General features: G+C 43.6%; 1 protein-coding gene across 1 annotated transcript; it reads left to right on the forward strand.

Annotated features, from left to right (window-relative positions):
- The first annotated feature begins 348 nt into the window (after positions 1-348).
- cyfip2 (cytoplasmic FMR1 interacting protein 2) lies at positions 349-22,281 on the forward strand. The gene is made up of 31 exons (XM_070836294.1): positions 349-419; positions 5,660-5,809; positions 5,922-6,011; positions 6,749-6,826; positions 7,385-7,486; positions 7,623-7,804; positions 7,899-7,995; positions 8,791-8,919; positions 9,057-9,161; positions 9,245-9,333; positions 9,473-9,710; positions 9,858-10,010; positions 10,995-11,134; positions 11,255-11,402; positions 12,125-12,278; positions 12,375-12,531; positions 12,616-12,712; positions 12,823-12,899; positions 12,989-13,097; positions 13,230-13,349; positions 13,460-13,659; positions 13,760-13,847; positions 13,982-14,125; positions 14,279-14,369; positions 16,220-16,350; positions 16,788-16,790; positions 18,023-18,095; positions 18,254-18,348; positions 19,019-19,257; positions 20,088-20,235; positions 20,332-22,281. The coding sequence occupies exons 2-31, from the start codon at positions 5,693-5,695 to the stop codon at positions 20,497-20,499; spliced, it is 3,762 nt and encodes a 1,253-aa protein (XP_070692395.1). The 5' UTR covers positions 349-419; positions 5,660-5,692; the 3' UTR covers positions 20,500-22,281.
- The last annotated feature ends 311 nt before the right edge of the window (positions 22,282-22,592 follow it).

The raw sequence follows: 22,592 nt of genomic DNA on the forward strand, positions 1-22,592 counted from the left end.
CAGGGATCAAAGTTCACTTGATCACCACTTCTCCTGCTCACACACATATTGCTTTTATAAGTGAGTACATTTTTTAAAATCTGAAATGTTGAATGTTTCCCCTGCACGGGTGCAGCTAAGTTTTTTAATTTTTTAGTTTTATTTTTTTAATGACCAGAATCAACATGTCGGGGCCCCTCTCCATCACCCGTCGCTCCGCTGTGACTGTCCCTTTAAGAAAATGCACTTGCAGCCATTTTCTGCTCTTTGTGTGGGGTGGATTAGCACTGGGTAGGTACTGGGCGAAACTAGAGCATCAATCGGCACAGAAGACGAGGAAAAAAAACACCCAGAAGATCAGCAAACACTGGACCTCCGTCGCAGACCGCGACACCGTCCGCCCGCCTCTGAATCCCGCCGGACGGACATGCGATTTCCAGGTATGTGCAAAATGTAGCGATGGATGGAGCCGCAGCAGATGAACGGGGCTGCTGATGTGCGCTGGGTTACTGATGATGGCTGGAGACTGGAGAGCTGGGTTTTTTTTCTCTCTCTCTGTCTCACTCTCCCCCCTCTGTGTGTGCATCACCCCCGTTACTTATGAGTCCGTGCACTGAGGAGATAAAAGGGGGTCGATCGGGGGGGAAAGTCGCCCCTGCCCGTGAAGCCGGATCGAGAGTCCCCGATTATTCCGGCACATGAATGGGATCCCCGTTAGCTTGCATCGGGATCGTAAGCTCACGCTGAGATGGGTGGGGTGAGGAGAGAGAGAGAGGGAGAGAGGGAGAGGGAGAGAGGGCTCCTGTGTAGCAAGTGCACGCCGAGGAAAGATGGATCACGGAGAGCTGCACGATTTTCTGACCCGATAAACAGCCTTTTCTCCGCTACGGAGCGAAGAGATGTCCGCTATGATAAGGACGAGAGCGAGCCTGGTGCTCCAGCTAGTCTCTCCCATCGTTTTATTTAGCCTCTTCTCCTCTCGTGTATCGCCGCCTTGACCCATCCGGCCATCGGGGCACAGCACATAAACGAGATCAGGCGATCAGCTCAGCTTCATGGCCGTTTTCACAGCGCCCATAGCGGCAGGCCTCTCACTGATGCTCAAATGGCAGGTTCACCTACTTCCGTCTCACGCCGATGTCTAAACACTGCTGTTAGATTTTAATGTGAGCCGAACCCTCCTTTGCACGATCATCCATGCACCCAGTAACTCCGAGCAGACATATGGCTGCATGCTACTGTTGCAGACTGAGTTGTAAATCTGTATGCCAGCCCCTCACCAGCATGCAGTGATGTAATGACAGGCTGTGGATCCTCTGCTGCTGCTGCTGATGCTCATCCACACTAACAGACACCCAATTCTAGTCAAGTCAAGTCTATTTTATACATGTAGACCCAAATCACATTGTTTTTTTTAATATATTATTATTATTTAATATATTAAAATCTTTAATATGTGGAAAAAAGGAGGCATCCTTCATCAAGAAGGAGACACACATGCAATAAATGTGTTTTATAAGAGGTGTCAAGATTATTGGCTGCCTATGGCACTTAGTCTTGGGGTTATTTCCCTCAGTGATATTTCTGTGTGCTCAGAGATAAAACTGAGCAACTGATCAGTCCACCAGTAGAAAATTAAATGGCTGCTAACTAGTTTGGGTCAGAAATCAAGCAAACATGCTAAAGATGATCTCGTTCTAGGTTCCCAAATAGGAGGATCTGCTCATTTCTGTTGTATATTGTTGCAAAGCAGATGTCTGTGGAGGTTTGGACCGTTGTTTGGACAAAACAAGACATGTAAGACTTAATCTTGGTCTATGAGGGACTGTGATGGTCATTTTAATGCAGTTTATAGACAAATGAGTACTCAATTATACAGAGAAAATAATGACTGTGTATTTAATAATGAGAATAAGCATTAGGTTCAGCCCCTGTAATATCACCATGTTATGGCTATTGGAACAGCAGCAGCCTTGTAGTTATATGTCACACTATATCACACTATATGTTAATGTAGCTTTTTGCTGTAAACCTGGCAACATGATCATGAGCAGCCATTCACAGCTGGTAGTGCTGTTGCTGGTTTTTTTCACTTTGGTAAATTGAGAGACAGAAAGATAAAGACCTGCAGACAAATGTTCAGAAGCAACCGGCTAAAGAAAAGGGATGTAGAGGTAAACAATGCAGACAAACTGTAATGAACCAAATGCTTTTGTGCTGACACAGATTGTGACTTTCTCCTTAACATAATTGGATACCGCTCATTAACATAAACACCACAAATCTAAGGAGAAATTTAGATTAAATCCTTAAAAAAAAAAGATCAAAAGCAGGTGATGTTCAGGTTCCTGTTCACCATCTTCCAGCCTTAAGTTTTTTTTGTTGTTGTCCCCATTGCATATTCATGTGACGGCCATTGTTGTTGGTGTAAAAGGAGAGCATGACATCATGGGGATCATGAGACGACAGCAGTTTTGCAGCGCTGGTCCCTGAAATGACAATCAGCCTGTCAAATACCCCAGCCGGCCTGCACATGATGACACACCGCCGGCCGCATGGGCGCCGCCGGAGCGCACATTCGCTCCGGTGTCTGTCTGTGTGTGCCTGTGGTGGATGATCATGTGTCTGTGTGTGTCTAAATGCTCAAGATTCCCTTTCTCCCCCCTCCCCCCCCTCCCAGCTGATCGCATCTCCTCTCATTGTGAGGAGGAATATATGTATCACAAAGCCATGCCTGGGGGGGAGATCCTATTGAGTGGTGTGACCCCGGAGTTGACACACTTTCTCTCACTGTCTGTCTTTATCTCAGGCAAGATGTATTACACAAACGCCCGGCAGCACATACTGGTCATGATGCCCTTCTACACATTTGTGTTTCATTTGTGTTTACGCTGCTTTTGCTATTTTTGTATTTTTCCTGATACTCCCTCAAAACCTTTCTCGCGGTTTAGTGCCGTCATGAGGAGATCTGACCCAAGCTCTTGATATTTAGGTATAGTAGCCTTAGTTATGTTGTGAGCCAATGCACATCACTGATGTTCTGTGTCTAATTTTCCCAAGAGACCAACTACTGTATGGAATTTCTAAAAAGAGTTGTCATGTGTGGCCTCAATTAGTCACTCTGGTTTTAAACAGGCCTACAGCTAGGTTACCAAGTGTCCAGAAGGGAATGAAGGGGGCCTTTTGCTTTGTAAAGATGCACACACACACACACACACACACACACACACACACACACACACACACACACACACACACACACACACACACACACACACACACACACACACACACACACACACACACACACACACACACACACACACACACACCAACTGTTGAACAGAGTCGGGTACAGGGTGGGAAAGTTTATTCAGCCAACCCAGGCTTCAGTGTGCGTCTGTATTCCCAAGCACAGATGGGAGTTTAGTGGCACTGAGCATGTTTGTCTGCCTGACAGAACCCCTTGTAGCGAGCTGCATGTCTCATTTTCTGTAAGCTGAACGGTTAAAAATAACCAACCAAGTCTTTGAAGAATCAGAGAATGTGTGAATCCAGGTTGTGAATTCAACAGCAGTGGAACGAGAGCAGGAAACGGCAGTGGTTTTTTATTTTTTTAAGCCTAAACATGGCAAGGTCACAGCAGCACGGGGCTTAAATCTTCATCGGTGTACACCAACATCACTTTAAATCTGCAGCACTTGTTTCATTTTCTGACTTAAAAATTAGCCACATCTTCATTGTGAAACCATTGAGCAGAGGTAACAGGTTTTGGCAGCGGACTACAACCCCCAACAGTACCATGGTCCATGGTCCATGGTCAACTGTTGTATTATAAAAAACTAGAATTTGATAATGGCTAGAAAGAAGGCAGGACAACATAGATTTAACATAAGAACCCAGTGGGCCTGACCTCACTCTGGATGAGTTTACATTATTTACCATCCAGATGTGACTGGCCTGTCTCACTCACCACAGTAACATCAGCAGTTTGATGACTCAGCCACTTGCCCGATTTTGGCCTCGAGCCTTGCGGTTCGCCTCGTGCAGATATGACCTTAGCGTGCATTAGCAGCGACACTTTGATGTGACAGGAAACTCCACCTTCCTCCATTTGTGATCATTGCGTCACTGTGTTAGGAAGTAGGTGGCTTCACCTACTCCTCAGTCTGACTTCCAGGATGAATAAAAAAAGTTGTTTGATTTATTAAAGATCCCATGATAACCCAACTCCACCCATGAGCTCTGTTCTACCTACGGCAACAACCACGTTTGGTTTTGTCTGCCTCTTTTCTCTTTGCTGTTTGGCCCCTGACCCGCTCAGCTCTGTCTGGCTGTGAATATTAAGCTGATTATCGGCCCTGTCAGCCCTGTCTGCCAGGTCAGACGTAAAACACACACTTCTGAGAGGCGCATGATATACGGGTGGGGGCATGCACGCTGCCTTGGCCGGGCTGGGGTTTTATAATGAGGAAGAGGGCTAACTGACTGTGCGGTGGCTGTAGGATGTCAAGAATGCCGAGCTGTTTATTCCAAGGACAGATCAGACGGGGCACAATCATCATTGCATAAGCCTCGTGCATGAAGAGTGTATACATTCTGCGTTACGGTGTCGCCAATTATGAATTTTTATTGACAGGAATACAAAATAACAATATATTGCCAGGAGTCATTGTTAGTCACTGACTGCCAGACTGTTCTCCGCCTTTTGCAGATCAATGAGATTTCCAGGTCTAGGCGTTTCAAGAATTATACGCTTCAAATATGCCTCTAGTCAAGTAAAAAAGCAAAAAGGAAACGGTGAGGGGCCTCTGCTCTTTACTTCCTCTGAGCTTTAGTCTGGTATTGACATACAGTGAAATGGGAGAGGATGCAGGTGCAGGCTTGAACGCACAGATGTGTTGCACTGCGTAGCCCAAACGGGTTTTTCAGAAGAGGAAGTGGAGTCTAGACATGCAAAGAAAATATTGAGCGCATTTGTTTCTGAGCTAAAGGACAATCTATGTGATGTGTCACCTTCCTCATTCATCTATTGATTCTGTGTCAATCCCCACCCCCCCCCTCCCACCGAGCCCTGCGAGGTTCACTCAGGTACCGCTTCATAAACATCACCCATCGCGGCCTGACTGTTTTCATCTGAGCAAACCGCATATTATTGATCACGTATTGATGAAATGATGAAGAGCCGCTGCTTGGAGTGAGAGAAGCAGGACATTTCAATCATTTATCCATTTCATCCACTATCTTTTTTTCCCACTTTCCAATGACTTATTATTCATATGTTTATCCTTTTCCCAATTCTTTTAGCTAACTATTTTAACCCCATTCCAATACTTAAATGCATGTATTTTAACAGATTATGAATCACTTTTAGCCATCTGTCTCAGGTGTTATCTGTTACTGTTGTCTATCTCGTCTGTTACTTTCAGTACTGTACTTGCTTGCGAATTATTTTTCACGCATTCTTTGTTTCAATCAACTCAATATGTGGATATGTTTATCAAACCAAATCATGTTTTCTATTTCATCAAATCTACGACACAATCTTTGTTCCCCTGTGCAGCTGCAGAGTAACAGAACAAGCGGGTGGACGAGTACTCCTGGTCGCACATTCGCTCCCATTTTGCATCTTGTGACTGTCCACATATCTCACATCCTCTCTTTCCTCGACTTCTTTCAGACTGGGGTGTTGTGTGAGTGACGCCTTGTTACCATGACGACCCACGTGACCCTGGAGGATGCTCTGTCCAATGTGGACCTGCTGGAGGAGCTGCCCCTCCCGGACCAGCAGCCATGCATCGAACCCCCTCCCTCCTCTATCATGTACCAGGTATACGCTCACACACACACACACACACACACACTGTTCTCATCATCCCGAGCTGTTCAGACCTTTTCAGCGGACCCCATTTTGCTCATTTCTCCCCCCTCTTCTTTTGCAGGCTAATTTTGACACCAACTTTGAAGACAGGAATGCATTTGTGACCGGCATCGCTCGTTATATAGAGCAAGCTACAGTCCACTCCAGCATGGTGAGAAATGTGCTCCAGTTGTATTTTGTTTTAAAAAAAAAACACCCACATGCCGTGGCTTACCATAGTATTGGTTTTTACATCTGATTGGTTGAATCAATTTCTCGTTGTCCGTTTTTAAATGGTTGCTGTTCCCCTTTCAGTGTGCACAAAGCCGACTGTGGGAAGCAGCCTCACGCCCTTAAAGAGAGCCTTGTTTTCTGTGAATTGATTATCATTTGCCTCTTTTGTTAGGAGTTGGCTGGGCCTGTGGCAGGACACACACATACACACGCACACTCATACGGACACACACTTCCCTCACACACTGGTGAATCAGGCAGGCAATGGACCAGTAAACCTCTTTCCCCTCATGGTGAATGAATGGAGAGTGTGATTTGACTGGCAAAGAGGGGAAGTAGCGCTTTATTTAACCTTATTTAAGCAGGAAGTCCCATTGAGGTTGAAGCCGGTCTATTTGAGGACACTCAGAGTGATGGAGAAATCTGTCTCACCTACTTCTGAATGGTGGAAAAGTTCCCCTGCTAAAATATTTATCAGGCCTCATTCATCCTTGAATATGAGACTCGTCTGAAACGCTGGAAATATTTTTTGCGCCATGAAGTGCCTTTGCAAAATTTCGACACGCAGCACACACATATCAAACAACTTAGAGATAGAAGGAATTAAGTGATGCATTCAAGGCTTTTGTCGGCTGAGGATGTGCTGTAAATGACGTTGTTGTTGCATTTGTGCAGAACGAGATGCTGGAGGAAGGACATGAGTATGCTGTGATGCTTTACACTTGGAGAAGCTGCTCCAGAGCCATTCCGCAGGTATCTCATTACATCCATGCACTTCAGAAGAGTACCATATCACTTACTTTATGTCGCAGCCCTGTCGAATTTATCTCCCCTTCGTGATCTGCTCTTGTTTAGCAGACTGAGATTCCATAAAGACAAGATAAGTATCAAACCAGTCGTAGCTGCAATTTCTCTGTCAAATAAAAATGTTTGGGAGCTAATTACATTAAATATATATCAGGGATCACCCTATTTTGGAAATATAAAGAATTCTCATCTTGTTACTGATTTGAGAAAAATGTACATCAACAGGTCTGTGGTGTTACCTAGGTGACATCGTTATTGCTCATAATAAAATCCTCCCAAACTGGACAATTGCAGCTTATACATACATGACAAGAGGAAAACTTTGTAGTGTTAAAAATATACTGAGAGAAAAAAAAAACACCTCAGGAAAATTAGTTTTTTGAATCCCATTTACTTGTAGACAAACTCTAATGTTGCATAAACCAGCTGAATTAAACATACTGTGTCGATGCTGCTGCTGCTGCTAATTCAAGCTGTGTGACGGCGCCCCCCTGTGTCTGTCAGGTGAAATGCAATGAGCAGCCCAACAGAGTGGAGATCTATGAGAAAACAGTGGAGGTGTTAGAACCTGAAGTGACCAAGCTCATGAAGTTCATGTACTTCCAGGTGAGACTCATGTCTGTTGAATTTTAGAATATAATATATGATATCTTTGTGGGCACAGAAATTTGTGTTTTTTTTAAATGCATTATTGTTCCCAACCAATTCCTTATATCCTGATTTTTCTTTTCTGTCTTTACAGCGGAAAGCCATAGAACGTTTTTGTAGTGAAGTGAAGCGTCTGTGTCACGCTGAGAGAAGGAAGGACTTTGTGTCTGAGGCCTACCTGCTCACTCTGGGCAAATTTATTAACATGTTTGCAGTGCTGGACGAACTGAAGAACATGAAGTGTAGCGTTAAGAATGACCACTCTGCCTACAAAAGGTAGTGAACCAGAAGTAAAAGGGTCCAGCCGGTAAATATTGGTGAACATCTTAGTTGGAGTCTAGTTAACATTTCTCCCCTCCTCTGCCTCCAGGGCAGCCCAGTTCTTGAGGAAGATGGCCGACCCTCAGTCCATCCAGGAGTCCCAGAACCTCTCAATGTTTTTAGCCAACCACAACAGGATCACTCAGGTTGGTGTGCACACTCTAGATTGTCCTCACAGCGTGTGGTGTAAAGGAAAGTAAAGTAAAGTTTTTTTTATCATATCTTTGTACAAAATGACCTTTTGATCAAAAGACGGCTGCAAACGATTAGTCAGTAATAAGAGAGACTTACAGCAACCGTCTAACCTAATGCTCCAGGAAGGTACTGACTGGACAAATTGAGCAGATGAATGAATCACATTTGTGCTCTCCGAAGGTGACATGCAACAGCTCTGTGCAGTCTGAATGAAAGTGGCTTATGGAGCAATGTAGCTATTAACCTGAACGTCAACATCTGACCCGCTGATATTCACATTTAAGTATTTCCATTCAACCTTTATTAAACCAGGAAGTTCCTTTACGTTAAAATATCTTTTTCTGCAGGAGGCCTGGCTGAGACAGCCCACCATTGCTTTAAAGCCACTACGAGGCAACATACAAAATCAAGCTTAAGGGTAGCAGTGGCACTCTTCAGTTACTGACAGACACTGAATCGGATCAGCTCAGTGTTGAAATTAATTTTGGCTGAATTAAAAGATTAAATGGTCCCTTATAGATTCAGCTTTTTTAATGACTGTTAAGCCCATCGACGGCCTGATCTCAACATAACGAAAAACATTGTAATTGCTCTCTACCACCTGATTTATTTCTGATTGTATTGGAGATGATCCTCTGGAGTGTCACGGCTTTCAATGTTGATACTTAACACACAGCGTAGAATGAGCCCTTTCCAAATGAATTTGTCTGAAGGTGACCTGTTGTTCTATCTCTGTTTCCGTGCAGTGCCTGCACCAACAGTTGGAGGTGATTCCCGGCTATGAGGAGCTTTTGGCAGACATTGTCAACATCTGTGTAGACTATTATGAGAACAAGATGTATCTGACACCCAGTGAGAAACACATGCTGCTTAAGGTACACACATTTTGACATCTTTACCTGCTGCCAACCTATAACGGCAAATAATCCGATCTTCAGCCAGCTGACTGTCCTTTGCTGATGTAAAACATGTCGTGTGTGTGTGTGTGTGTGTGTGTGTGTGTGTGTGTCAGGTGATGGGCTTTGGTCTGTACCTGATGGATGGGAACGTGAGTAATATCTACAAACTAGATGCCAAAAAGAGGATCAACCTGAGCAAGATCGACAAGTTCTTCAAAGTAAGGCTTTTTGCTTGTTCAGCATCTCTTTACTCCCGGGTTGTATTTGTGTGTGTGACATTACATATTCCTGTGTTTTCTAGCTTCAAGTGGTGCCACTGTTTGGAGACATGCAGATAGAGTTGTCACGCTACATTGAGACGAGCGCTCACTACGAAGAAAACAAGTCCAAGTAAGAGGACCTCTGTAGCCGTCTGGGCGCCTAGTTTACAGAAATCGCCCTCAACCACGAGCAAAACCAGCAGTTCTTGACCATCTGCTCGAGCCCACCCCCCAACCAACTCCATCTTCTTCCCCACTTTGTTGCCCAGGTGGACATGCACCCAGAGCAGCATCTCGCCGCAGTACAACCTGTGCGAGCAGATGGTGCAGATCAGGGAGGACCACATCCGTTTCATCTCGGAGCTGGCGCGCTACAGCAACAGCGAGGTGGTGACGGGCTCGGGCCTGGACAGCCAGAAGTCGGATGAGGAGTACCGAGAGCTGTTCGACCTCGCTCTGAGGGGCCTGCAGCTGCTCTCAAAGTGGAGCACGCACGTCATGGAAGTTGTGAGTGAAGTTAGACATTGATTGTGTTTTGCGTGTGGGTGTGGAAAACGTTTGTGCAGCAGTCGACGTGTGTGGCACGAAAACGTGGTTTAGCCATTGACTGTTATTTAGCTTTTATCTATTTCTAGCTCTCTTCGTCTCTTGCAGTACTCGTGGAAGCTGGTCCATCCTACAGATAAATTCTGCAACAAGGACTGTCCAGGAACAGCGGAGGAGTATGAGCGAGCCACGCGCTACAATTACACCAGCGAGGAGAAGTTTGCTCTGGTGGAGGTCATTGCCATGATCAAAGGACTGCAGGTAAAAACACAGCTGATCTTGGCAGCTGTGGAGTAGATCTTTTTCTGATGTTCTCTGCAGCTCAATGTCGAAGGACATCTTAAAACCTTGTTTGCACAAATATGGAGTGGATGCAGATAAGCAGCTTGTTTCATCCAACATCAGAATCTATCCACGAACAGCTTTGATGTCCATCCATAGGTAGCTAATAAAGGAATAGTTCGACATTTTGGGAAATACACACAACAGCAGAGACTATAAACGAGGGCAAAGGGTTAATATAGGGGAGACCGGGGTTTGTCGTCACACATTTTACTCTCATGTGAATTGCTCATCATCAACACTTTATAATAGTCATTCCTACAATAGACACATTGTGACAACCAAACCATCACAAGGTTAGTTGTCGCTGTAGTTACCAATGGGGCTTCAGACTTTAAAAACACGTCTAACTTTTTAAGTTTTTTAAGGTAGAGACACCAAATAATATTTAAAATCAATAGAATCACCATTTTTTTGATACTTACTGTATTTGTTGATCGAACCAAGACTGCGAATCATGATTATTTGTTTGAATTATTGTCTTTCATGAGTATTAAAATGGTGGAATTCACAGTGCTGGAAAAAGTAAAGTCATAGTTTCATAACAGCTCATTAATTATTACATTACACTTGATTAATGAATGCCTAATGGCCTACAAACTTTTATATAAGAACAACGGCCTCATGAAAAATTACTCAAAAAAAGTAACTAACTAAGTTATTGAACATTTTGTGGAAAAACATCAGACACACGTTATAATTCAGAGCTAAGTATTTTCGTATGTCTTAAAGCATGTCTACAGGGCATCTTTACTGGACAGATATGTTAGAGGGCTTCTCATGTAACTCTTAAGTGTATTTCCTAAAGCGTCAAATGATTCCTTTAATACTGAATTCATGGTCAGAAGCCCTGATGACCGACATGGCCGTGACGATCGTGTTGTCGTGTAACGAACTGTGCAGGTTCTGATGGGCCGAATGGAGTCCGTGTTTAACCAGGCCATCAGGAATACCATCTACGCAGCGCTGCAGGACTTTGCCCAGATGACCCTTCGAGAGCCCCTGCGCCAGGCTGTGCGCAAGAAGAAGAACGTCCTCATCAGGTACACACACACACACAAATAGGATCTCATCAACAGTATATTAAAGTTGATATTGTGGTGCTCGTGTTTGACTCCTAAAGCCCTACAGCACTTCTATAATCATGTTGTTTTTGTCTCTAGTGTTCTCCAGGCCATTCGAAAGACCGTCTGTGACTGGGAGGGGGCGAGGGAACCTCCAAATGACCCCTGCCTGAGGGGGGAAAAGGACCCGAAAGGCGGATTTGACATCAAAGTGCCCCGCAGGGCCGTAGGACCCTCCAGCACACAGGTGAGACATGGGACCAAGCAGGGCTGCAGTGCCAAATTGGTGAAATCATTTTGCCTCCTTATATCCATGTTGTCGCCCCCTACTGGCTGGTAGTGCAAATGCCCAAATGACTTCACCCACCCGCAGAAAAGGACCCATATCGGTTCCAACAAGGATGCTTGGGGAAGAAGCTGTAATCATGTTGGCTCTGACCAAAGCAGCTATTTAACAATTTTCAGAACTGGTTTAGAATCTTCCCACCCCAAAATAACGAAGCACAGCAGGTCTGATGTTCTACACATCCTCAAACTTTACTCATTCAATTTCTGTCAGATTAGACTCATCATTTGACTTGCGGTGTGGGAGCAGAGTGAGTTAGAGTGGATGGTGTAACTAGGCAACACTCCCCTAGTTAGATCATGTGGACACCAGGACAGAGTAGAGAAGTGAGGAGCGGATTAGGAAGCGAGAGGATGAATGAAACTGTGACATACAACAAAGTTTGGTGGCTGATGAATTCTTTCTCTCATAGCTAAATTGTTAGTTATAGAATAGGATAGAAAAGAATAGATTAGAATAGATTTTTTACAGTCCCTTTCCTCCCAAAATAGTGCTTACTCTCTGTGCTACGTATAATCAGAAATTGACCAGTTTAATAATGTGGTGATGATTAATAACGCTTCGTTCCATTCTTGCTGGGATGTTTTTCGCTTTTTATCCTCTAACCCTTGTTTCCTCTGCAGCTGTACATGGTGCGCACCATGCTGGAATCATTGATAGCAGATAAGAGTGGGTCTAAGAAGACACTCCGCAGCAGTCTGGATGGACCTATAGTGGTGGCCATAGAGGACTTCCACAAACAATCCTTCTTCTTCACACACCTGCTCAACTTCAGCGGTGAGTGAAAACTCTCAGCTTAGACTGCGAACAAAATAGAGAAAATACTAAAGAAAATGATGTGTTTTCAAATGCTTGCGTCCTCCTACTGTCCAGAGGCCCTGCAGCAGTGCTGTGACCTGTCCCAGCTGTGGTTCAGAGAGTTCTTCCTGGAGCTGACCATGGGCCGCAGGATCCAGTTCCCCATCGAGATGTCCATGCCCTGGATCCTCACCGACCACATCCTGGAGACCAAGGAGCCCTCCATGATGGAGTGAGACAAAAGCTTCCGGTGATCAAACTGAGATTGTGTTCGTACCTCGAGACTTTATCATAACCGCCTTTCTCCCTCCTCCAGATACGTGCTGTATCCTCTAGACTTGTATAATGACAGCGGCTACTACGCTCTCACTAAGTTCAAGAAACAGTTCCTTTATGATGAAATCGAGGCTGAGGTATGGCCATCACTTGAATTAGTCTCATTCTAAGATTCAAATGCAGCGATCTTTACATCATTGCTGCCCTTTAAGAAACTGTACCTTCATGGTATTTCTCTGATTTTCAGGTAAACCTTTGCTTTGACCAGTTTGTCTACAAGCTAGCCGATCAGATATTTGCCTACTACAAAGCAATGGCTGGAAGGTAGGAGAAGTGACTTCCTCTTTACACGTTTGGAGCTACCGGAAGATATTGCAGCAGTCATCTACTAAATTCCCTGCCATCTTTTACAGTGTCCTCTTGGACAAGCGCTTCCGAGCAGAGTGTAAAAACTATGGCGTGATCATCCCGTACCCTCCATCAAACCGCTACGAGACACTGCTCAAACAGAGACACGTACAGGTACTGGAAATATGAAAATGGCTCCTCTGGAGTGTCGGCGTTTCTGTTCTGATTCTCTTATGTGAGGATCCAGACTGACAGCCACCATTTTAGCCTTCATGTTCTTTAATGTGTCTGTAATGTGTCTTGCAGCTGCTCGGTCGCTCGATCGATCTAAACCGCCTGATCACCCAGAGGATCTCTGCAGCCATGTACAAGTCTCTCGACCATGCCATCAGCCGCTTCGAGAGCGAGGACCTCACTTCCATAGTGGTAAGATCACACACCAGGGATGCACATTGGGAAAGTTAACAGGGGACACTCATAAAACTGAGCTTTCATCTCAGTGCTTCTCATCCAAATTCTTTATCCCTCCCCGACAGGAGCTGGAGTGGCTGCTGGAGATCAACAGACTAACCCACCGGCTCCTGTCCAAGCACATGACCCTGGACAGCTTCGACGCCATGTTCCGCGAAGCCAACCACAACGTCTCTGCTCCCTACGGGCGAATCACGCTCCACGTCTTCTGGGAGCTCAACTTTGATTTCCTCCCTAACTACTGCTACAACGGATCCACAAACCGGTCAGTTTGGTGGTGTATGTTTTGTAGATATCCTTTTTTTTTTTTTTTTTTTACTAGCCTTTATTTTGTCCTTTTGCTTTAAACACGATTGTCTCTTCAGCTTTGTACGCACAGCTATTCCCTTCACCCAGGAGCCTCAAAGAGACAAGCCAGCCAATGTGCAGCCTTACTACCTGTATGGGTCCAAGGTATGTTGCTGATCTACTCATCTCATGACTCATGTTTGATAGTACAATCAGCGTTTTCCTTGAAATCCTGTAGCAGAATGTGTAAAGGAAACCCGTAACGCTCTGTCTCTCTCTCTTTCTTCCTCTGTTCTCAGCCTCTGAACATTGCCTACTCCCACATATACAGCTCCTACAGAAACTTTGTTGGCCCGCCTCATTTCAAGACCATCTGCCGTCTCCTTGGTTACCAAGGCATCGCCGTAGTGATGGAAGAGCTGCTTAAGATTGTCAAGAGCCTGGTATTTATCTTCAGTTTCCATTGCCCCCTGCAAAAAAAAGACACGTAACACGTTTTTTTCCGCCCAGTGCGCTGCATACTTACAGTGAATTGTTTTGTTCCCCTTCCTCCACTTGCCTGCTCTGTTCTGTCTGTCTTCCTTGTCACTTTGCAGTTACAGGGCACCATACTGCAGTATGTAAAAACGCTGATCGAAGTCATGCCCAAGATCTGCCGCCTTCCACGCCATGAGTATGGCTCCCCAGGTGAGCTTGGAGTCCCCACTGTTGTAGTGAGCGGAGTGCATGTCGGGTTATAACTGTGGAATTTACATAACCAATTATCACGCCACTTAAGCTGCGTTACGTTATTGAATTTAAATGCACAGAAGAGTGGCAGACACTGATAGTGAATGTGTGAATTTAAATTATATGATCACATTAACCTTACCTGGTATTTTTACTGGTAAGCAATTAACACTGTCGCTGCCCACTAAGGTCAGAAAGTGACATGATGGTTGACGGCTACATAATAAATGGGAGATTAAGGGAATAAAAGCTGTCAGTAATTTGGACAGCACTTAAAGGTTATTCTTTCAAGTGCATTCTAGGTGAGTAAAATAAGGCAGTGTTTCATAAGAAGGCTGTCAGATATACGGCTTACACCTTGACCCATGCCATTAAACCACCTTTCTCTCCATAGCTGATGATGATTGATGATAATTCTGCCTCATTTTAACTTTAATTTAATTCTTTAAATAAGAAATATGTCAAAGTATGAAAGCTAGATTCTTTTTTTTTTTTACAAAATGCCTTGTGAGCACCTGATTTTTAGCCATGCTGGCTGCACGGCTCTAACCTGCTAAACTAAGATGCTCAAAATGTCAAACTTTATACCTGCTTAACTTTTTTTTCTTACACTAAATAAAAGGAAACAAAGTTTACAAAAACACTATTCTAAGGATACTTTTAAGACTAAGAATAATAAGAATAATTTTATACCATGGGACATGTTTTCTCTGGGGAAGTTTCTTATCACAGGTAGGGCTAAAGGTGTCTAAGGCCTATAAATAAGATGTATCAGCAGAATCTTACACAAGCACAAAAACAAATATATGCAAACGAAAACCGAACAAGAGAGATAAATAATATTGGCCGATTGGGTGTATTTTTATTTTTTGCTACCTTCAATACACTTCTGTGCATACCATGCAGTTCCGTACCCGTTTTAGTACCAGCTCAGTCAGCAAAACCAGCTAACCGCTCCGGTGCTGTGCAGTCAGGACTTGGAAACATTAAACATTACTGGAATAAGATATCACTTGGAGCAGCAGTTAAATGTTTGCAGCCAGCAGAAGAAAATGCTGACAGCACACAAACTGCTACATCAACAAGAGTCTTACAGCCAGTATTGTAAAACAGGTAGGAGGGGTGTAAATGAGCTAATTGGGCACACAGTGGGGAAAATAGCAACTGTGCTGCAAAGGAAAGTTTGAGATATGTGGTATAATAAAATATGAATAAAACAACAGAAAGAGTCATCTTTTTGCCAACATGCGAAACGGTAATAAAAATATAATTACCTCCGAAAAGGACGGAAAAGCTTTAGAATTTAGATAAGGCATACGAAAAAGTCACTCTAAAGCGTGAAAGATGCTTTACCTTTCTACCTACTTACCACCTGCCTCTGTGCATTTTGACCGGAGCTGTGTGTGCAGATTAGAGGCCAGTCAGATGGGATATCCCTATGAGGAGGCTTCAGTAATCTGTAGATTACTGATGTTCTGTACTCTGAGTTCTGTACCTGGCTTACTGCCTGTGATCTTACTGTCAGCAGTTAATGATCCTCCCGTCCTGGGCTGTGAGGCCCTAAAGCTCGGACCAAATGTGGGTCACGCCTGGTCGGGCAGACCCGCTGACATCATCCTGATTCATCTTGGTAGCAATAGATTATTAATGAGATAATGAGGTATTAGAGGGCGCTTACTGCTCGGCTGTGCTCTCAACTGGAGGAATAAAAAAGTGATTCGGTGATGGATTTCTGTAGGTGTTTTTCTAAATCTACAAAAATGTGGATTTAGCGAGATATCATGGCTGTATTTTTTTTCTTTTACTAGGTATCCTGGAGTTCTTCCACCACCAGCTCAAGGATATCATTGAGTATGCTGAGCTGAAGACAGATGTCTTCCAGAGCTTAAGGGAGGTGGGGAATGCCATCCTCTTCTGCCTGCTCATCGAGCAAGCTCTGGTACGACATTCCCTTTACAAATGTCCATTTCCCTCAGACTGTTACATTATTAAACTCCTCCCCCTATCTCCCTCTTCTGTCTTCTCCTTTTGAAATTTTGAGTGTATTTCTGTACTTTCTTGCTCTCCCCTTACTCTGCTCCTTTCCCACCCTTTCCACTGCTAATCCCCTCTGCGGCCCCTGAGCGTGCTCATAGCTCAGGGGCCGCTAATGTGTAGCCACGTTGACTGCCATGTTTTTGTGCGGGTGACCAGTAACCTGGGCGCCTGAGGGTTTCCGTCCAATTTATGATGTTGATTGACTCCCTAAATCAAATGACACGGACAGAAACCGTCAGGCCCCCAGTCCGCGTGCCCCCAAATATGTTTGATCTTTTGATGCTTTTTTTTTTCTGAAATACAACTCTATTTTTCATTACACGCTGGCAACTACCTCAGGTGGTAAGGATTTAGGTCTTGTGATTGGTATCAAAATAACACAGACCGAATGTGTCTCTTTCTCTTTTATCTCTTGTTGTTTTGGGCTGCTGTGTTTCTGTTTCTTCTTTTTCACCATGTTAGTTCGGCACACACGGTTTCACCTCCAGTCAGCCATGGAAGCAGAAAGCCTGAGACAATTTATGTTGTCTCAGGCTTTTTATTCTACTATTAATTAAGTGCAAACACTGTTTTTGCCACAAAAGGTCTAAAGAAATGATGTGTATTTAAAGACAGACATATGATTGAAACAATTTATTCATTCAAGCCCAATAAAACCTACATTTGGCTGCTACATTATAGAGGCTTTTTGTCCTCGTCTTCCATGGAAGAGGTACATAGAAGAGATGGTACATTTCTGGTTGGTTGTTGGTACAGTCTTGTGCTTAACTCTGCACTTCTTCCTCTCTTCTGGTTCTGGGCGCTTGTGATGCCTGTCTACATAACACGACTCCGCTGTCACTCTTTCTACCATTCTTGTCTGACTGCACTGACCTGTGTGTGTTTAGGGTGTTTGTGCATATGTTGGTTTCAAGTGTGTGAGCGTATTTGGGTGTGTGTGTGCGTGTGTGTGTGCGTGTATGTGTCGTGCTTATTTATAATTGCATGGCTGTCTTTTCTCATCCGTCACCCTTTAGTTTCAAGATGGTTTCAAGATGCTGCTTTTCCTCATTTAGTTTGATTTGTAGCTTGTTCGTCTCCACTAACAATCGCCATGACAACCATGTAGCTGAATAAGGCGGACAAGGGATTCCGTGAGCATGACTTCACATTGCCGAAGCACCACTCGGCACACGCTGACATTTTAGCCAGAGGGATGAGGGTTCACTAAGATGGTGAGAAAGCTGACCCCTTGCTCCTAAAGCAGATCAGATGGGATGGCAAATTATAATCCTGCTAATATTGGCCTGTCATCATGGCTTAGTAAAGATAGCACACAATCATTCACTTATCTAATCTCCTTCCCTGCATCAGCTGAAGATAGTGTTGAGTAATCCATCAGCGTACTCCCACAGTATGAAGCTCATGGCACTTTTCTCTAAGCATTTAAAATAAGCTTTAAACCTCTATTTCAACCTAAATTAAGGAATTCAGCCGTAGTACTCATGGCTACCTGCATGCTCAGTAAGGAAGTGGGTGATATTCTTTTCTTGTAAATAAAAATGACTCTGTGTTGTGTTGTGCTTGAATCTCAGTCCCAGGAGGAAGTGTGTGACCTGCTTCATGCTGCCCCCTTCCAGAACATTTTGCCCAGAGTCTACATCAAAGGTATCGAAAAGGGTTACAGGCAGAAAGTTAAAGGCAGATGGGTAAAAGAAAAAAAGAAAAATCAAACTATTTGCATCCAGTCCAGTGCCCGTTGATTTAGGTGTCATTTTTGCACAGGATGACAGGTGCCCCTCCTTGTGTTTGTGTGTCATATATAGAGGGAGAGCGTCTGGAGGTGAGGATGAAAAGGCTGGAGGCAAAGTACGCCCCCCTCCACCTTGTGCCTCTGATTGAGAGGTTGGGAACCCCACAGGTCAGTTCAACAGCTCTCTGTTCTTAAGCAGGCTGACAGGCTCCTGTTTTATAGAGTATATAGATTACTTAATCAAGATTTTTTTAAAGGTCCAATATTCTGCTCATTGTGAAATCCATACGAGGTATTCAGAGGTCCTCCTAGAACAGGTTTACATAGTTTAATGCTCAAAACATTATTCTCATAGCAGACATAACAGTAAACAGACTGTTTTCAGCCCCTGTTTGAACGCTCTGTTTTAGAAGAACAGAGCAACGTGCTGCTCCGCTCTTGCTTTCAACATCTCAGATTTATTCCTTCGACATCTTCGTTTTTGCATGAGGAAAAAAACAATGGCAAACAGCGAGATGGATTCAGGAGGTTTTCAGTGGACGGGGACTGTCTACCTGTTGAAAGGCAGGAGGAGGTCACATGATCAACAGATCCCCCTATGACATCATAAGGGGAACCAAATCCAAATTGCGTGTTTTCACACACATTTACTGAAAGAAGGGGCTGGAGAAAAAGAGAAAGGGTGGTCTTTTCTCAGAGTGCAAGGGTCTCTAAACACACTCACACACACAACACATTTATGTTGAAAGGACAATAAAATATGCATTTTGCATGATATGGGCCCTTTAAATCCATAATACTAATAATGATAAAACATTATGGATGTTCTTTTTACCAGCAAATTGCAATTGCCCGTGAAGGGGACCTGCTGACCAAAGAGCGCCTGTGCTGCGGCCTCTCCATGTTCGAGGTCATCCTGACGCGCATCCGCAGTTTCCTGCAGGACGGGGTGTGGCGCGGCCCTCCGCCCACCAACGGTGTGATGCACGTGGATGAGTGTATGGAGTTCCACCGCCTGTGGAGTGCCATGCAGTTTGTCTACTGCATCCCCGTGGGCACACACGAGTTCACAGCAGAGTGAGTAACACATGGCTTGTGTGTGTGTGTGTGTGTGTGTGTGTGCGCGAGTGTGCGATACAGCCAAACATGACTGCGTACCTCAACTTAGAATGCCTCTCAGAAATGTAAATTACACGGTGGTTTGCTAATACGGAATGCAAATGCTCTCTAAAAAGTTGGTTATATTTTACCCGAACTTTCTTTTCCTGGAGGAATTTGTGAAGGGGTCTTTTTTGTTCGTTTGTTTGTTTGTGTGAATGCTTGATCTGTTGATTCAGAGGAAACGCCAGAAATTTGGCACGCAAAAAAAAATATTGTGAACGTTTTTGCTCGTGGCACAGGTGGAAAACTTGGCATGAGTAGAAAGAAGAAGCGATAAAGCTTAAGGGAAAGAGACTTTTTTTTTTAGAACACCTTGATGTTGCAGCACCTGCTTGTGCTTCAGACAAAGCGTTCATACCACAGTGCCACTTATGATGCGGCTCTACTCCAGTAAGAGAGCTGAAAACAAATTAAATTAAATAACAAGAGCGGAGTTGTGGTACATAAACGTGGCCAAACCTTGGTTCAAGTCCAGACAGGGACTATTTTTGCATTCCTGTCTCTGTTGCAATAGCAGCTGATAAAACTAATACAGGGTACACTTGGAACAGAACAGACAAGTCACCGTCACGCAGTTTATTATGTAATCTTGTCACATCTTCTGGAATATTTTCACATGAAAGTAGTCGATGGAGACGTGCTTTGAATTGCATTTTATTTCTCTGGGATTTCTTGCAATTGTTTAAGGCTTGTGCCTGACTTTGACGGGGGCATAACTCATGCATTATTCGTGCCCCGTCTTCCAGGCAGTGCTTTGGGGATGGGCTGAACTGGGCAGGCTGTGCCATCATTGTGCTGCTGGGGCAGCAGCGTCGCTTTGACCTCTTTGACTTCTGCTACCACCTGCTCAAAGTCCAAAGACAGGACGGCAAGGATGAGATCATCAAAAATGTGGTGGGTATACTTCAAACGCCGCTGTTACTCACACACATAAACACACTCTGTGATTTTCTCAGATTTATTCCTTCCCCGGCCTTTTCTCCTCCGCAGCCCTTGAAGAAGATGGCAGACCGCATCAGGAAGTACCAGATCCTCAACAATGAGATCTTTGCCATCCTGAACAAGTACATGAAGGCGGTGGAGACGGACAGTTCCACTGTTGAGCACGTTCGCTGTTTCCAGCCTCCTATACACCAATCCCTGGCTACCACCTGTTGAAAAAGACCCTTCACACCATAGTGCACACACACACACACACACCCAAACACACATAGCTGTGATACAAATTTCTGCCTCTTCCTGGTCTCGTAGATTACTATGATGGCTCCACGCTGGCTTTGAGAATCCAAAGACAAATCCTCTTAAACTGTTCCTCAACTAAAACGGGACTGTCTTTGAATTCTCGAGGCATGAAGCCCGTAGAAGTGGACCAGGCCAGAGGTGGAAGTGTATATTCACACCTTTTCTTTTTTTTATTTGACTATCTGTGTGGCTGTCACTCGAACTCATGCATGCCTTCTCTTACTCCTATTGTTGCACACCCGTGGATTGGACCACTGACACAAATGCCAAAAGAGCATCTCTATCCTATAATCAGAGGCCAGTTGTTCAAAGTCACAGCCATCGGAGCACCTTTGACAATTAGCAATCAGGAGCTGAGACAAATCCAACAAGGTTTGAATAAAATGCAAAATATTGCAGTAAATGACTAATTTTCTAAGTTCTATAAAGATCTTTTAAGTGAAACATGGTGCTCTTAAGTGCTACTGCAGCTACCAGTACAGCCGTGCTACCATTATGCGTGTCCTCTATTACGACCCCGGCCTGTTTGTCGTGACACATTTCAAACTCTTCACTCTTCACACACACACACAGTGGTATGATTACCTGGTCTCTAACCATAGTGTCTGTCATGATGCATTTCAGCGCTTCTTCCTTACTTTTTCTTCACCTGCTTGCTTTCAAAGGAATGAAGGTGCATTGCATTTTTGATTTGTTTTTATTTATCTTACCTCTTACCCACCCCCCCGCCCCCCAAATCTGGTTTTCTCGCTTCCTCCTGACACATTTTTATTCAGCACCAGTTCCACTGTAAATTTCACTGTTGAACTAAGTGAAGTGTCGAGTGTTGTAATTGTTCTTGTTTTTAATTATTAATATTTTAATTTACACATCCTTGGTATACTTGCCTCTCTAATACTGACTGGAAACCTCATCAACTGTTTTATTTTTTTCCTCTCTCTCTCTCTTTTTGTCTGTTGGAAAGATTTTTATATTCTGTACATGAATACAGTGATATTATTTACAATTTGGAAAGGACACGCCTTCATCTGGGTATATGTGTTTGCTTTTTCAAGAGTAAAAAAAACAAAAGAAACAAGATTAGAAAATACCTCTAGGTTGTATAAAGACAGTGCTGTACTGTACTAGATTAACCTGTTTTCAGTGTGAATGGATGATGTTGGTCTAGCCGACCTGAAATACTCTGCACATAAAGGAAAAAAAAATCATAACTAAAATGTCAGTTATAATTAAAGGGCAGTTTCCTAAATATAGTCAGTATTTACTATCGTTGGACTTTTGCTTTAGATTTAGCAGTGTTATCAAAATATGCAAAATTTGTCCCTATTTTCTTTTCATATGAAGGAAAACAAATGAACTATTAAGACGTAACCCTCCCCAAACAGCCCTGTGATCTTTTTCTGCTCCGTTTTGAATGAACAAAGTTTTTTTTGTAACTCCAGTGTCTTTTTATCATATTTATTCAACTGCGACGTATTGTTCATTTAAAGGTTAATCTAGTAAAGATGAAGGTACCAATGTATCATCTCAAAACCTTAGCATGGCAAGTGTAATTTATTGTCATCAATGGCTCCATTTGTGACATGAGGCTTTGTTTATGATATTGTTGTACAAGTGACCATGTTTTGAAGTACAAAAAAATGGAGAAAAAGAATATAAAATGTACAACAATGGTCCTGCAAAGGATTTAAAATTATGTTGTATTTCCATGAAATAAAAAACGTTTAACTGAAATAATGAAGTTGTGTGTTGTGATATTGGTTGTCAGTGGGTTCTGCCTTTCAAGTGCTCTTTCTGAGTATTAATGGTGTAAATGTGACTTTCACAAGGGGAGTTTAATTTCTAGGATTACACATATACTATACATGGTTGATGTTTTTTTTTAAATGCAGATTTTGATATTTCTTTAATTAAATATCTTAAGATCACCAGCTACACACCTGGCTGTGTAAAGGAAGGTTTGAAACATAACATAGGGAGACTTTTTTATGCATATAATATAATATATA

Source organism: Pempheris klunzingeri, chromosome 9, assembly GCF_042242105.1.
Source record: "Pempheris klunzingeri isolate RE-2024b chromosome 9, fPemKlu1.hap1, whole genome shotgun sequence".
Taxonomy (NCBI): domain Eukaryota; kingdom Metazoa; phylum Chordata; class Actinopteri; order Acropomatiformes; family Pempheridae; genus Pempheris; species Pempheris klunzingeri.